The following is a 16,988-nucleotide window of genomic DNA, read 5'->3' on the forward strand; positions in this document are numbered from 1 at the left end:
AAAAACTGAGAACTGCCAACACAGATAGGTCTGTCTGCATTAGGGGAAAATGCTCTCCTGCTCTCGCGGCCAGGAGATGATCTGCTACAGCAACTGCTGCCACGTGTCCATACACGCAGTTATATAAACACAGGTTCATAAACAGTCCCAACAAGTTGGGAAGACCCTAAATGCCTGGAAAATGGGAACCTCTTCTAGGGATACTACTGTTGCCTTTTATCCAGTTCTGGCATTGTGAAGGAAGCCAGGAAAGCAGCTTTTAAAGTTTCATCACTGTGGGAAAACAGTCTGCAGAGGCTTAAGGATTCCATGTGCACATCAATATGATTGTATGAAATCATTTATTAACAACTTGCACTCACTTTATATAGAGAAGTCTTGTTTACACCATCTTATCATGCAGGTGGCTTTGTATTCCAATTACACATACCATTCTCACAGAAAGATTCTTCTCACATAATTATTTTCCTCTTCTGTTGCCAATTAAGTTATCTCTTTCCCATTAGCTCATTCTCAGAAAACCTCTAACTAGGCCTCAATAACCATTAACCCAATGCGGCCTAAATTGAAGTAAGTCAGGATTGCTCACAACCTGTATATTTCTGAACTGTTTCCCCAACACATCAGCATGCTGCCTTACATTGTTATTTATAAGGATGGTGTAACACACTCCAAACTTTGTGGTTTTTTTAAGTGCTAATGTTAGTTAAAAGATTGTTATTCATTTAGCACCAAAAATCAACAAGCTTTTTGTTACTGATTGGGAAATGAATAAAAAAAAAAAAAATTATGCCCAAGCACAAAAAGTCCAAAGATTTTAGGTGTTTGTCAAAAGAAATTGTAAGAGACAAATTTGTGTTTCAAACAAAAATGGATTTATTGAAAATCTTAAGGAAAACAATATATTACCCTGTTCTGTCTGGTATGCTACCACCTGATTATCATGATGGCCAATGTTTGCAATAAAATCAGTTAATAAGCATGCCACTAATTTATACGCTAACTGCAAATTTTATGGGCTAACTTCAGCCTCAGAGCTGATTAAAAAAAATACCTCCATGTAGAGCATAAGGCTGGTGTAATTAAGGGGTTAATTATAATCTTAAATGCTTGGTTTGCATGTTGCAATATACCTCTCGCTCTATAAAAATAGCTTCATGACATGGAAAAAAATGGATTTTTTTTTCATTATAATTGCAGCCTGAGAGTCCAAATAAGAGACTGTAAACATTTTTAAACAATCAACTTCCAATTATATATTATTATTTGTATAACTTAGGTCCCTTGCTCTTTTTTATGTTCATATTGCCACCATGTTCCTGGAGCTGGACTTAATGCCTCAGCTATCTCTTTGTTATGGCTATACAGGTTGTGCGGAGATGCTCCAAAATAAAAACAGGGAAAGAAAATTGCGTGGCTTTTAGCCCACCAAACCAACACCCACCGCACCCACCGGTGGTTCTTTTGGGTTTTTTTCTTTTGTTTGTTTTGGGGTTTTTTTTTTTTTTTTTGGTTTGGTTTTTTGTGGGTTTTTTGTTTGTTTTTTGGTGATCTTTTTATCTTTTTGGCTTTTTGGGGTTTTTTTGGGGGTTTTTTGTTTGTTTTTTTGTGAAAGCTTCACGACTCACACAGACTTTAAGGTTCGTTCCCGGAGGCGTCTTGCGTTTTGTTTTTGTTTTCTGGTGATTCGAGGGGACGCTTAACACCCATGGCAACACGGTGCCTTTCCCAAGTACCGGTACCAGCATCACCATCACCGCCACCACCATCTCCTCAGACCTGCCGCCTTAGGCCTTCCAGAACAAGAGGGGACCCCCCGCTCCCAGCTGACCTCAGCCCCCCAAGCCCCTTTCCATCCCGGACAGCAGAGAACCCGAACCCCGCAGCCCAACCTCGTGGGCTGTCCCGCCGCCCAAATGGCCGCTTGGTCCCGGAGGAACTACAGCCCCCACAATCCTCCCGGGCGTCGCGGGAACGGCACGTCACCCACCACCACAGCGGGGAGACCCCCTAGCGCTCTCGGTGCGGGTGGCGCATGCGCGCTGTGGCCCCGTCGTGGGGGGCGGAGCCCCGGGCCCGGCGCCGCTGTCAACAGCAGCCAACATGGCGGCGCGGAGGCACCGCACCGCCTCAGGTCAGTGGCCTCTCCGGGGGCTCGGACGCGTCCGCAGCCACGCGTCCTGCTCCGGCCGCGTAAGGAAGAGCAGAGGAGGCGTAGGCTGCCGTCTGTTCATCTCGGGGGTGTGTGGGGGGGAGAGCAGCCCGGTCCCCCCTTGCCGGTGCCGGTGCCCGGGGGTGAGGGGATGGCCCGGGCTCTGCCCCTCCCCCTCCTTACGCTCCCCCCCTTCCCCCGCGTTTCTGCACGACCGTTGGGGGAGGGGCGCCTGCGCGCCGGGTCTTGCGCTTGGCCGTTGGGCTGCGGCCGTGCGGGACCAAGGGGCGGCTGCTCCGGTACCTCCGTCCCGGTACCGGCACTTCCCTCCCTCCCAGCACCTGCCCCTGCCCAGGCTTCGCGGTTCAATGGCCACAGCGCCCGTGACGGGGCGGGAAAGAGCGGCGGGCCCGGCGGTAGATGCCGGTGGAGCCCTCGCAGCTAGCACGGGGACAGGTAGCCCTAGGTGCCCGGGTCTGGAGTCGGCGAGGCCTCCTGGGAGGCGCTGTCGGGGCTGCAGGGTGCACGGGGGAAACGAAGAGCGGTTTCACTCGTGTCTGCCTTCCCCCCATCTTGTGCCGTGCGGATGTTCGAGGGCACTGGTGTAGCTGTGTGTGACACCTTTTTTGCACAAGCGCGGTTTTAGGCTCATGAAGAGTATGCGTAATACTGTCCTGCGAGGAAGGGGTAATTTTTTATCAGTGGAAAATCATAGAATGATAGAATGGTTTGGGTTGGAAGGGACCTTAAAGATCATCAAGTGCCAACCCCCCCTGCATGGTCAGGGACACCTCCCACCAGACCAGGTTGCTCTGATTCCCATCCAGCCTGGCCTTGAACACTGCCAGGGAGGAGGCAGCAACAGCTCCTCTAGGCAATCTGTGCCAGTGTCTCACCCCCTACACAGTAAATAATTTATTCCTAATATCTAATCTAAATCTACCCTCTTATATTTTAAAACTTTTCCGCCCTGGGGCTGTTGTAAAAAGCCCCTCCTCCGCTTTTTTGTAGACCTTATTCAGGTACTGGAAGGCTGCTATAAGGACTCTCTGGAGCTTTTTCTTCTCCTGGCTGAACAACCCCAACTCTCTCAGCCTGTCTTTGTAGGAGAAGCGCTCCAGCCTGCTGATCATCTTTGTGGCCCTCCTCTGGACTTGTTCCAATGGCTCAATGTCCTTCTTGTGTTGGGGTTCCAGAGCTGGACAGAGTACTGCAGGTGAGGTCTCATGAGACCAAAGTAGAGGGGGAGAATTGCTGGCCATGCTTCTTTTGGTGCAGCCCAGGATTCATCTGGTACCTCTTTGTTCCTGTACTTGAACAGGTAGGAGATGCTTGTTCACGTTTTCTGTGCCAATCATGGATTTTATAGATTCTACCTTCACTCCAGTCTTCCTTGAAGATTATGGCATGAAATCTTTGTTCTATGAGCTGCTGGACCATAGGGAACCTGTATTCTGCAACTGAAACCATTGGATTAGCCAGTTAATGCCAAAACCAGTTCTGTTAATGTTTAGGGTTTTTACATAGGTTGTTAATTTAATGTATAACTGAGTAAATAACATTCACCTTTTTTTTTCCTCTCTTTTTAAGAACATGAAAGTGACGATGATTCCTATGAAGTGCTGGATTTAACAGAATATGCACGGCGTCACCACTGGTGGAATCGTGTGTTTGGCCGGAATTCAGGACCAATTGTAGAAAAATATTCTGTAGCTACTCAGATTGTGATGGGCGGTGTGACTGGCTGGTGAGGAAGCATCACTTTTCCTAACTGTCCTAGACCTTTTACTGGGTTACAAGATCCCTTTTCAGTACTATTTGAAGCAGATAAATGTATTTTCTCTAGGAGGATTTCTTTTATCATTGATCAAGGTTATTCACGTGTGAACAATTTCTTAACTCATTACTCTGACTCATCACTGTAGTGTTTTCTGGTATTGGTAAAACAGTTATCTAAAGGAACACGTACCACTTACTGTGGAAGGGATTTGGGGAGATGTCAGAGCTCTAAAAGTACAAGGAATGAATGGAAAATTACTGCATATAACTTTTGTTTGTGTGGAAAATCCTGCTTCCTACTAGTAAAGATATAGAAACCTTGTTATGATACTATGGTTAAGATCTATTTTATAAGTAAGAGAAATAAAGTAAAAATATATGTGGTAGAATATACTTTTAATTAAGAGCCCCATTTTAGAGAGACTTTTTTCCCCTCTAAATTCAGCTGGAGCTGTTTTGAACAAATTAAGTCTGCTCTCATGTTAACTGAAGAGATTACCACTCCACAGCTTAGTAATGCTCAAATAATTCATGGTGAAAGCCAGGAAGTAAAGATGAGAACTTAAACTGGAAAGTCTTAGCCAGTATGTCAAGAGATTTGTTATTTGTCAAAGGTGTTTGAATCGTATTTGTCAGTTCCAATACTCTAAAAAAATTAAGTGAAAAACAACATTATGGTAGCACAGTAACTTAAAAAACAGAATTAGCAGTATTTGGAAAATGAAATAGACTAAAAATTAAATTGTCATGTCCAGGCTCATTACGGCTTTGAGAAGTGTAGGCTTAGCTTTCAGTCTGATTCTTTTATTTACCTCTGTGGCCTTAAAATTAGTTTGAAAAGTTGGATGTGTATACATAAGCTCTGAAGCTTTTAGGGAATACAGCTCATCTGACATCTGGAAAAACTGGCTGATTGAAGGATGTGGAAGCTGCACATTTCAGTATCTGTAGGTGTACAGACTGCTGGGTATTCATATGTATAAATATGAAAATAAATGAATATAATGAATGAATATAAATATAAACACTGTTCATATGCAGGGGAGGAAAATTGCCTTCAGTGTGTAGGCTGCGGGACGGGGGGCAACTCAGGAACCAGCAGTTATAATCAAGAAAGTTATGGAACCATTCAACACCCAACTGTGTAGGGCCCTGAGCAACCTGGATTAGCTTGGAAGTTGGGTTGGATGTTGCTGCTGGGATAGTTCTGGGAGGGTAGTTGGAACAGATGACCTTTAGAAGTCACTTCCTGCCCGAAATATTCCATGGTACAAATACCTGTGCTGTTCTCTTGTGGATGAGGGAGTGTTTGGATACTGTGAATGATCTGCTGGTTGCCTTGGTCCATTAAAAACAGACTAAAGCCGTGTCCCAGTAGTGGGGACCTGCTGATTTTAACTCTTGTGGTAGTGAAGTAATTTTTTTTTACCAACTTCTACTAAAGTTACAGGTTGTGTAGTTAATATAGGTGATGGTATAACCTATTTACCTTCTGTTTGGGAACATTTATAATGGCCCTTTTGTATTATTACCTTGTGCTTTATAAACTTGCTACATTTAACAGCAGCTTTTGTGTATAGACGATGCCTGGAGATGCCAAGCTTACTTTAAAGGGGCCATCAACAGCCATAAACTAGCAGCCATTACTCATATTGTTTTAGAAACAATTAATTAAATACTGTTTGTATTAAATATTCTTATTTTAAAATTAAAATATTAAATGCATTTGCTTTGCTAGATAAAGAAGTAGTAATAGCTGTAGTTGGGAATTTTGGAGTGTGGCATTGTTGAGCAGACAACTTCATTGGACTGGGTTTTTTTGTTTTGTTCTCCTAAGGTGTGCGGGATTTTTGTTCCAGAAAGTCGGAAAGCTTGCAGCAACTGCAGTAGGCGGTGGCTTTCTTCTCCTTCAAGTATGTAGAATTTCATGCTTTATAAGTTGGCAAATGTTATTTACTAAACAATAGGGAAAACACAGCTGTTGGGTAAAAATTAATTGGGAAGGCTTCTTATCTACTTCATCTTTTTAGTCTTATCGATCAAAAATTACATTTCAGTTGGAATGTTGTGTACAAAAGAGGCATGTCTTAAAATCAATGATTGATTTATCAATCAAAAGCATCTGCTTTCTCCTGTAAAATAGTTCATAATAAGCCAAAAGAAACCTCTGTGCAGGAACTGAGATGCTGTGTGTGATTCAGTATTGGCAGATTAGAGGAACTGCCTGCAAACCTCAGGAGGGAGGTCAAGGAATTTAAGCAGTATTTATTTTAAGTAGGTTTGAGAATTTTATCAATGCTTCAGCAGAAGTAGGCTGCTTTGGCAGTTGCTTGGAAGGCTTGCTTTGGTCCCATCATGAAGCCACGTTTTTCCTCTTTTCTGCCTCTGCTATATTTACTAGTTACATTTATTGAACCTCTGAAGTTTTGGTGATTTCTGGTAGCTTCACTGCATTCCTCTGTTCAGTTAGATTTCAAGTTCAAAAGTTTTTAATGATGTTACCTGGCAAGACTTTTGGTATTTTTCATCAGGTAATGTGGTTAGGGGAGAGCATATTTCCAAAAATCCTTTAAATTAGATGACAAAAGTTTAAGTGAAGGAGAATTTTACATATCCTTCTATGTGATGCCAGCTAATTCTTCTTTTTTAATGGCATTTTTCATGTCGTGACCTGTGAGCTTGTCATTTTTCTTTAAATCATTCTAGAGGAACTAGACTGGTGCCTACTTAGGTTCATGCAAATAATAAACCATTTTTTGAGATAGGGTGTTTTTGAGATTATATAGGTCATCTTTTTTTATTCTTTCCAATATCATCCAGAGGGTTTTTGAGAAGCATATCCCACTTTCAGTTATTCCTTTGATTGTAACAACTGTTACAGTCAATTATTGATCAGGAAGGCTTGCATACTACCTGATTGTGGTTGTGGAACATATCAAAATGTCACAGCTGTGTGAAGTATTCTTACTTACTTCATGACCATACTGTCTTTTTGGTTTGGTTTGGTTTTTTTCAACCTCCTTGTTGGAAATATAATTGAACTACAGTGCTTAAACTAGACTATATGCTCTTGCAACTCTTTTGTTTTTATGATGTTTTCAGCAAATGCAAACTGTATTTTAGTTTGAATCCCTCAAAAGCACACATCAACACTATCAAAAGTCAAAGAGAAATAATTCTATGAAGCTTTATAGTATTTGCAGTCATTCTGCTTCACCAAGGTGCACTGATAACCTTTTTAAACCTCCTGGAAATCCTTGGTTATTGGGCTTGTACCTAAACATACAGATGAATTTATAAGGGTGTTGAATCTGAAATGGTTTAGAGTCATCCTGATGTAAATTTTTGGCAAAAGATGCTATGCCAGCAAGTGAATCAATTTGATAGAGTATTCAGGACTTCTTTAGCCTGTGATGTATATTTTGGATCATGAGGGAAGAATGATACAGTTTTATACACAATATAATATATAATATATAGAATACAATATATAATATATATGTGATATAAAATATATAATATATATAATTAATATATAATGTTTAACTAATATATAATAATGTAATTTAATATAATATAATAGTGTGTGTGTGCAGGGGATCTTGGAAGTATTTGTCATAATTTTAATCTATTTGACCTAAAGATTCAAAATTCTCTCCCACTGTTGTATGGCATTGGTCTTAAATTCTTTTAATGACAGTTTTTACAAAACAATGACTGCAAGTGTTTTCATTAGTACTTCAAACTACAGGAACCTGAGAAGTTAAAACTAAGACATGTAGCCAAAGAAAAGTAGAACTTGTTTAAAACACATCAACTGTGCAGGCTTTTTGTTTGGGGAGCTTTCCTATGCATAAAATAGATTTGCCATGTGTTTCAGCAGCTGATTTCTTAGTTGATCTCTCTTAAAGTGTATCTGAAAAGGAATATTATCCAAGAGGAAAAATTAGTTGCACATTTTGATTGAGTTGTCTATATCTTTAATTAAGTAAAATCAGATTCTCTTGGAAGGGAATGAAGTAAATGCCTTGGTCCTTCATTTTAATTCAAAACATTTTGCATTTTAAAGCTGTCATAAATTCTATAGTGTAATTACATTTCTGTGGTCTTTAATTTTTTCATTTAAAGATCACACGTCGTTATTTTAATTTCCCTGTGAATACATGTTCAGTGTTTCCCCTGAGTTGGCAGAGGAGCATTTCAGCACATGACTAGAAATTTCCTTTCTATCCATAAATTACTCCGAAGTAGGAGATTTCATGTCAGCTCCTGGTTGGAATATTGACGTTGTAATTACCTGCTAAAACAAGAAAAAGAACTGCAGATGGGTAAAGCCCATTCACAGAAAATTTTGAGTCCTGAAATTAAAAAAAAAAAAATTTCTTCATCTTGTGATGACTTTGTCTCAAGAAATAGAGTAGGAAACTGAAAGCAATACAATTCTGGAGTGTCGGTTTGTACAAGAAGCAAAAAAGATTTTTTCAGATTTGTGAAAGGGATCTAGAAGGGTTTTTTAGTACAGAATAAATGAAGAGTACTGAAGAAAAGAATAAAAATTACATTGAGGAACTTGCATATTTTTTTCAAAATTAAGATCTATTATCACATTCTTGTGCGGTATATATCAAGATCTTATTTTGATGAACCAAGTTGACATAGATGTAGATCTTCAATTCTGCTGGTATAAGACCAATAATCATGCACTATTTTAAGGAAAACATAATTCATTTCTCATCACAAATAAGGGATTTTCCTTGTATAAGTTCTAGTTTATGCAGCACAGAGTTTAGTGAAATCTTGAAGGGTAAGGAAGTATGAACTCTGGTGGCTCTGCTATAATGAATTAGTTGAAGATAATTGTTCTTAATGAGGGTCTGTTCTCTCTTTGTTGTTAAACTCCTGTATCCTTAATAATGGTTTTGTTGCTTTTTGCTCTGCAGTCAACATCCAAGTTGCAGGTTTCCCCCATTGTATATTGACTGTCCCATGCAGGGGGGTTGGAACTAGATGATCTTTAGAGGTTTCCTCCAGCCCAAACCATTCTCTGGTTCTATGATTCTATTTAACTGTAAAATTATATTTTTGTTTGGTTACTTTTGCTCTCACTAAAATATCTTGCCTTATTCCTCAACATGCTATTGATTCATTTAATTCAATTCTTCATTAATTATTTTCTAGCTTCAGAAAAGTAAATAATTGAAAACAACATAAGAAACTAAATAAACTCTTAAGGTATATTGTCTACATATTGTATAGGGCTGGTTGATACCATACCATGATGATGTTGTGGCATCTCAGTGAAGCTGGGAGAGAACACCATGCTTCTGGGTATGGGAACTCAGTAAGAATTATTAGTTGTATTCCATTTTATGTTGAATATTCCACGTGACATTTGATGTCTGCAGACTGAGAAAACTTCGAGTGGGACAGCCAAAGCAAATGGTAGGTGAAAGCCAGGCTTTTGAAGAAATGCCAGATTTCTGGCAGCTTCTGACATGAAATGGAGGGACACCATTTCTCTGCCTTTGTAAACTGAAGTAGTGTCTCTGCTCTTAATGGAGTTGTTGGCTGAAGATACAGTCTCTTGAATTAAACTCCTACAAAAAAAGTTTTATCATTTTGTAGTCCTTCCTTATCTGTATGTTGAAGTTACGGTCTTGTCAGATGTGTACTGCAAATGGGTTGAGTGTGATGGGGGATTGCTACCTGTCTAAATACCTTGAAACACCTTAAAGTATACATAGATTCTTACACTGTGTAAGCAGCTGAGCACAGGGAGCTCACACATACCTTATGGGCTTGGCTGGGCTGTTTAGCATGGGAGATTTTGTCTTTGAGAAAATGTAAAACTCTCCTATGGCATCTTACCATATGCATTTTTCACTTTTAAAGATTTTTTTTGATCGTCCGTCTTTATAATGTTTCCCCAAAACTTCTGTGCCTCTCCAGAATCACCCTCAAAATGAGATCTTCCCTTTTAGAATCTCTCTTCTCTTTGATTACTGTAAAGAAAGATGTATTTCTAGTATTCCTAGTATTCCTGCATTGAGGTATTTTTTCACCTTGCCTTCTTAGAAAAAAATCCATTATTCTTTCAACAGATTTGGAAGTTATGGAACAAAAATAAATTTTACTAATGTGATAAATATTACTCCATTATCACATATAGATACATGAAACTGTAAATACAGAAACCTGCGCACACACACACACACACCATATTTATGTTTAAGAATGTATTCTTATATGTATAGATCTATCAGTCTCCCTAATATATGTAAGTATGGAACTGGTAATAGAATATTACTATTTTAGTTCATTGATATAGGGCCTGATTTTAAAAATATTAGTGAACTTCAAGAATTTGTGTTTATGTATATTTACAGTTGTAAGTAAATAAGGTTTTTGTGATGTATTTGGATCCAAAAATTGAAGTCTGTCCCACCAGGATTTGACTTCAGTGGGATTAGTTCTGGATTTAGATACAAAGTTTCATAATTAGTTAGATTGTAGCCAAAGTAGATATGGCACAGGCTTTGACAGTCACTGCAGTGAAGTGCAGTTTTTTTTTTCTTCTCAGCTGTTAATTTTATATCCAAAATATTGTCCTCTGTTGCTTATTTCACATATGTATACAAAAACTCAGAAGTAGAACTTAAGATCTCTGCTAGTAAATTCAAAGAGAAAAGTAGTGTAATTTTTATTGTGTAAACTGGAATTGTGATACAGGAGTAACTGCTAGAGAGCTAAACAGAACTGAAAAACTTCTGCCTCATCTTTTTACTGTATGAATACCAGAGCTAGTTAAAGTAGTCTTAATGAAATGTTTCTTTTAATGTCCATTTGCTTATGTTTTTTTACAAGCAAGCAATTATATTAGCATTTCATGCATTGTGTTGGACTGAATGCATCAGGTCATATTTAGATTTTGGTTTTATGAATTGGAAGGCACCAATTCAGTGTTGGGCCTTTTTAAAATTCTTGTGGTAGTGGGAAATTCATAAAATAAAAATTACCACGGTGCACAACTTTTTATTTCCCTGGTGCATAATCCAGTGACTGGATGTGCAGTCTGCCCTGCTTTAAAACTGGTTTCATGTTTTCATACTGTCCTTAATTAGCTATCCCTGGCTAGTACTAGTGCCCGTGTGGATAAATGGTTTTACAATAGGCATGGAAGGTCAATGAACTTTTTATATTCTGAAGTATGAAGCAGAGCAGAATATATAATATTTTATAAGTTCATTTTGCATTTGTCCAGTGAATTTTTATTTTCTTTTTACTCTTGTGCAAAAATGGAAACTGAAGTTTACTTTCTTACATAGGAAGTCTTTTAGGAGCTTTGGGTTTTTTTAGATAAAATCTGTCTGAGACTTCATTTTTCTTTCAGGATCATTAAATTCTAATCTGTGATCAAGAATGTTGCTTAATTATTGTGGCTGTTTTAAAATAAGCTAGATGATCTAATTCTAGTTATTTGGTAGAAAGAACTATATAAAAGTAAAAATTCAGTGCCAAACCTAATAGTTTCTTTAAACATCTCTTCCACAGAAGTTTATTATCTGTGACATTGATTTACCAGTTGTACCAGGTGCATCAAATACTCTTATATGAGTTTGCCAAAGAAAGACCCAAGAAATCACAGGTTTCATAAAGGCTTTTGTATGTCATTTACCTGTCAAGTCAGTGATCTGTATCTATTTGCCTTAGCAGTTAAAATAAGCAGTAATCTGTAGTTTTGATGTTTTTCTTTTATTCCAACTAATGAGTCGTTAAACTGTTCTCTAGAGCACGCAGTGATTGCCTCATTTTTATTAAGCTATGATTTTCTGAACATTTAAATATGTGTTTGTTTTGTGAATTGACTTAAGAAAATGGAATTATTTTAAGGAACTGCCATTGTTGGTGAAGTACATCTTACTATTTTCCAGGATTGAATCTTGGTAAGAGAAATAAGGCAAAGGATTCAGGTGGTGGTTAAATGTGGTGGTTAAATCCATAAGATTTTTAGCATCCAGAAGATGTTGTTCAGGCATTTTGGGAGTCTGAGTATAAACTGGCATGAACAGTCCCCCAAAACTTACCCATTTTGCTGATGTAGAGAACTTGTAGTGTGCACAGGCCATGTTATTTTTCTACTTACTGGCTTTGTTTTGTAGAAAGTATGAGAATTCTCATGTATCAAACACTTTTTTGTTGGAGAGTATAAGTGACGTAGGACAAAAGAATTGTTTTCAGTATTTCTAAGGATGATTTGGACTAGCCCTAGATATCCTGTCACAAATCAGAATTTCCCAGTTCTGATTCAGAAATGGAAGTTTTTTCTTTGTTGTCCTTTGAACATGCTTTTCTCTTTCCTTATAAGTTGCAGTAAATGCTGAGGGAAAAGCATTGTTATCGAAATATTTTATAACTAAATAGAGAATTGGTAAAATTAACAAAAGACTGCTGAACTTTGTCATTGTTTGTTCTAATCTGAACTACTGTTAAGGCAGAAAATATAAGTGTTTGAAGCAGAGTGCCCACTGTATTTGGCACATTGTCTTATCTTTTATAAAAATTTTTTAAAAAACCAACTTTGTAGGCACCAGGATGCTGTATTTTTAACTCATAAAATGTTAACTACAACTGCACTAAACACTCTTTATTTTCCTAGATTGCTAGCCATAGTGGATATGTACAAGTCGACTGGAAGAGAGTTGAAAAAGATGTAAACAAAGCAAAAAAACAGCTAAAAAAGCGTGCAAATAAGGCAGCACCTGAAATCAATACTCTAATCGAAGAGGTAAGTCTGAAGTGATAAGCTGTTTTCTATCAGACAGATTTCATTACCTCCCTCTGCTGGTGATGATTAGTTGAAAATGCAACTAATCAACTAAGAAAACATAATTTTGATTATAATGGGAAGGCATAAAAAAGGGTCTGGCTGTATATTTTATTTAAACTTAACAGTTTGTACTCTTACTCATTTGGCTATGTGTTTTGTTCACTCTTAAAGACAACATACAAACCTGAAAGATAATGCACAAGCACAGCTGCATACAGCTTAGGGTCTGCCAGTACCTTTGCCTGTTTGTGCAGATTTTGGCCAGTGAGAAAGCAGTAGGGTAATGGCATGGTAAAAAGGAGAGGGGGTTGTGGTTAAAAGATGGTAGCTACAATGACAAAATTTAAATCTTCTTAGTCTGCTGGTAACAAAATGTCTTGGAAAAGATTGTCCTTTCTGGAGAAAAGCTATAACCAGTTTGCAACTAGAGTTGTGGGGTTTAGTCTCATTTTTATACAGCTCAAAGAGTATCTGTCTTCAGAATCTGTCAGTTACGGGCTGTGTTGAAAAGTGGTAGCCTGTGATACTGATCAGTGTCACTGAGACTGTTTCATGCTGTCACTTAAGGACTTTTATTCCATAATTTTATTGTTTTCTTTAAAAAAAAAATGCTTAGCCTGTTTTTACATGTTGCCACATTTCATACGGCAACATGTCTTAAATTTTGTTATCGATAACTGTGAATCCTGACTTGCATTTTGCTGGAGAAAATGTCAAAACAGCCACACTCACTGGTGCTCTGAAATTAGGAGTTTTGGTGTCTCAAATTTAACCTGGGTGAGGTTGCACATAGATTGATAAAGTTTTAATATGATTGAAGTGGAAGTTCAAGAGAGATGTTTTTTTAGCTTCTACAAACCAAATAGCTTAAGCTGCCCTTCTGCTCTGTAGAATTTTTTATTGTTTCATTTTTTTTATTTTCTTCTCTTTTTTTTCAGATTACATTACTTTCTCCCAATTGTGTACTGGTAGCCAATCAAATGTTTTAACTGGAGGATTTATGAAATGGCACATGTTTATACTTAATTAAATATCGTACACAAATGTCATTGTACATAAATGTGTTTTGAAGGATTTAGTTGTTACGAAACTGGCTCATAATGGAGTGAAATGTGTTTCTTTTCCAACCATATAATCTTCAGAAAAACAGTATTTTAAAAATTCTTTTTCATGTGTATAAAATTTGTGGTGATTGTGCTATTTTTGCCAAGGGAGTTTGTAAAACATCTGTCTTGTTTTAATCAAAACAAGAGTGGTATTGGCATAAAATGGCTATGACAATTCTTCTGTATTTTGACGTTTAAAATGCTAACTGTATTTTCAACATATTGTTAAAGACAGCTGAGTGTCAGTTTTCACTCCATTGGTGCCAACAGTTACCACCTAAGTTAACATGTTTTTAAACATGTTGCTTCTCCACCCTGCCCTTAATTTTAGTCTTCTTGTTTCCAGGCAGTAGTATTAATTATTAAATGTTACAGGCTGACAAAACTGACTCACTTCTTCATGAATATTATTTTTCTTCTCAGTCAACAGAATTTATCAAACAGAACATAGTGGTGTCCAGTGGATTTGTTGGAGGCTTTTTGCTTGGCCTGGCATCTTAAGGACCTGAATCTTCTCTTCCTCCTGATGACACTCTTCAAAGAACAGTTATGGTAACATGCTGTCTCAGACCAGTGTGCATCACTGGGTCTTCCCAGGCAAGACGAATGGACTAGCTAGACAGCTTGGAAGCTTTTTCATTTCAGGCTTTTGCCTCTTGAAGCTTGATAAAACTAGGATTTGCTGAAAAACTGTGCAGTGTGCTCATTATAGCATTTCTGAGCAAAGCTGGTTCATCTTCATTGTGACTTTTTTATCCATGACCTTTCAAGATCTAGCATTTTTAAAAATGTTATTCTTGGAATAGAGGTATGTAACCATACTGTAAGAAAGCAAGCTCCATTTCTGTGTTTTCAGTTAAAAGTTGTTTATTTTAAAAGTATTTTTCTTCATGCTGTGATAGATAATATTGAGGACTACATAATGTATATGATACTGTAGATTCAGCCTGATGGCTGCCCATTCCCTTTAGAAGTCATTGCAATAATCTATTAATCTGTAATACCTTTTTACAGAGTATTAAATAACAACAAATCATGAGCTTATTAAAGGTGAAAATTAGATTTGACTCTGGCCTTTGTGTGCATACAAAATAAAAAAGTCTCATGTTTGTAGCCTGCAGGCAGCTGGTACAGATATTTGCAGAGATATTTGTGGTATTTCTGAGCTAAATAAGGGTCTACATTATTTTTCCCAGATGCGTAGACATGGGCAAACTCATTGATAAAACTGTGGTACACAGGATCATTGCACTTTCCACTGCAGATCTGATGCTGAATTGTTTTACACTCAGTAAACCATGGAGGCTGTTTCATACCTCAGTAGTTGGTGAGGGTAAAAGATGATGCTTCTGTATGAGTGCTTTGCAAGGGCCAATACCTTGTAAGGCCTGGTAGTGTGTCAGTACAGTGTACCCTGCAGAGGCTGAAGGCTGCTCTCACTCCACACACACTGCCGTCTTCTCCTCTACTGCCACTGTTCTCCACAACTTAGACATATTTTTTTTTTTTACATCTGTCACATTTGACTTTCACTGTTAAGGGTGTCAGTATGGGAAAATGAGGGAACATATTGGATTCAAGTTACAGGTATTGGAAGCATGCCTGTTTCTTCTGAAGTCTGGGAAAGTAAAAGGGACTTAATGTAGATTTCATCTACCTGGACCTGTGCAAAGCAGTTGACACTCTGCTGTGTGATATTCTGGTCTCTAAACTGGAATGATATGGATTAAATGGACCACTCATTGGATAAGAAACTGGCTGTCTGGTTGCCCCCAGAGTTGTGATCAGTGGCTCAGTGTCCAAATGGAGATGTGTGACGAGTGGTGTCCCTCAAGGGTCAGTGCTCAAATGAGTGCTGTATAACATCTTTGCTGGTGACATGGACAGTGGAATTGAGTGTACCCTCAGCAAGTTTGCTGGTGACGCCAAATTGTGTGGAGAAGCCAACACACAGGAGGGAAGGGATGGCATCCAAAGGGACCCTGGCAGGCTCAAGAAGGGGGCTTGTGCAAACTGCATGAAGTTCAACAAGGCCAAGTGCAAGGTTCTGCACCTGGGTCGCGGCAATCCCGTGCATGAATACAGGTTGGGAGGAGAAAGGATTGAAGGCAGCCCTGAGGAGAAGGACTTGGGGGTGGTGGTGGACCAGAAGCTGAACATGAGCCCTCAGTGTGTGCCTGCAGCCCAGAAAGCCACCTGGGTCCTGGGCTGCATCAAAAGCAGCACAGAGAGCAGGTCAAGGGAGGGGATTCTCGCCCTCTGCTCTGCTCCTGTGAGACCCCACCTGGGGTACTGTGTCCAGGTCTGGAGTCCCCAGCATAGGAAGGACAAAGAGCTCCCGGAATGTCTCCAGAGAAGAGCCACTAAAATGATCAGAGGGCTGGAGCACCTCCCTGTGAATGCAGGCTAAAGAAATTGGGATTGCTCAGCCTGGAGGAGGCTCTGAGGTGACCTTGTAGGAACCTTCCACTATCTGAAGGGGGCCTACAAGAAAGGTGGGGTGGGGCTTTTTTACTCAAATGTGTAGTGAGATGACAAGAGAAAATGGCTTAAAGCTTGAAGAGAAGAGATTTAGGTTGGACATGAGGAGGAAATACTTTTCCTGTGGGGGTGATGAGACACTGGCAGGGGTTGCCCAGAGGAGCTGTGGCTGCCCTCTCCCTGACAGTGTTCAGGGCCAGGTTGGATGGGGCTGTGAGCAACCTGGTATGGTGGGAGGTGTCCCTGCCCATGCAGGGGGTGGGAACTGGGTGATCTTTAAGGCCCCTTGCAACCCAAACCGTTCTGATTTATCTTTGACAGATCAAAGCAGGAAGCAGGTTCTAAAGGAGACTGGAGGCATAACTGCAGATAGGCTGGAAAATTTATGCTCAGGTAAAAGTTAAGGAGGTTTTGGCAACTTGTCATTAGGTTATTCTAGAAGCTAAGAATCCAAAGAAATGGTTAATGCATCTTTCTGCATTGCAGACTTGTGAAACCTAGAAATTACTACCCGAGAAGAACTGTTTGCTCTGCCCCGATTCTCTGTGCCTTACTGTATCAGCAAGTTAATGTGAAATGAAGCCTTTCTCAGGCAGGTTCTGTTGGGTTCATGTTCACATGTCTGAACAGCAGTAGTGATTCA

General features: G+C 39.2%; 1 protein-coding gene across 2 annotated transcripts; it reads left to right on the forward strand.

Moving 5' to 3' along the window:
* Positions 1 to 2,046: 2,046 nt before the first annotated feature.
* On the forward strand, positions 2,047 to 14,931 carry FUNDC1 (FUN14 domain containing 1). 2 transcript variants are annotated; one of them, XM_030447460.1, is made up of 6 exons: positions 2,047 to 2,134; positions 3,247 to 3,368; positions 3,743 to 3,899; positions 5,769 to 5,844; positions 12,588 to 12,716; positions 14,288 to 14,931. In XM_030447460.1, the coding sequence occupies exons 2-6, from the start codon at positions 3,323 to 3,325 to the stop codon at positions 14,363 to 14,365; spliced, it is 486 nt and encodes a 161-aa protein (XP_030303320.1). In that variant the 5' UTR covers positions 2,047 to 2,134; positions 3,247 to 3,322; the 3' UTR covers positions 14,366 to 14,931. The 2 variants fall into 2 exon arrangements, with proteins under 2 accessions (XP_030303320.1, XP_030303329.1); XM_030447469.1 differs by lacking the exon at positions 3,247 to 3,368 and having other exon boundaries at positions 2,053 to 2,134.
* Positions 14,932 to 16,988: the final 2,057 nt, after the last annotated feature.

The sequence above is a fragment of the Calypte anna genome, chromosome 1 (genome assembly GCF_003957555.1).
Source record: "Calypte anna isolate BGI_N300 chromosome 1, bCalAnn1_v1.p, whole genome shotgun sequence".
In the NCBI taxonomy this organism is placed as follows: Eukaryota; Metazoa; Chordata; class Aves; order Apodiformes; family Trochilidae; genus Calypte; species Calypte anna.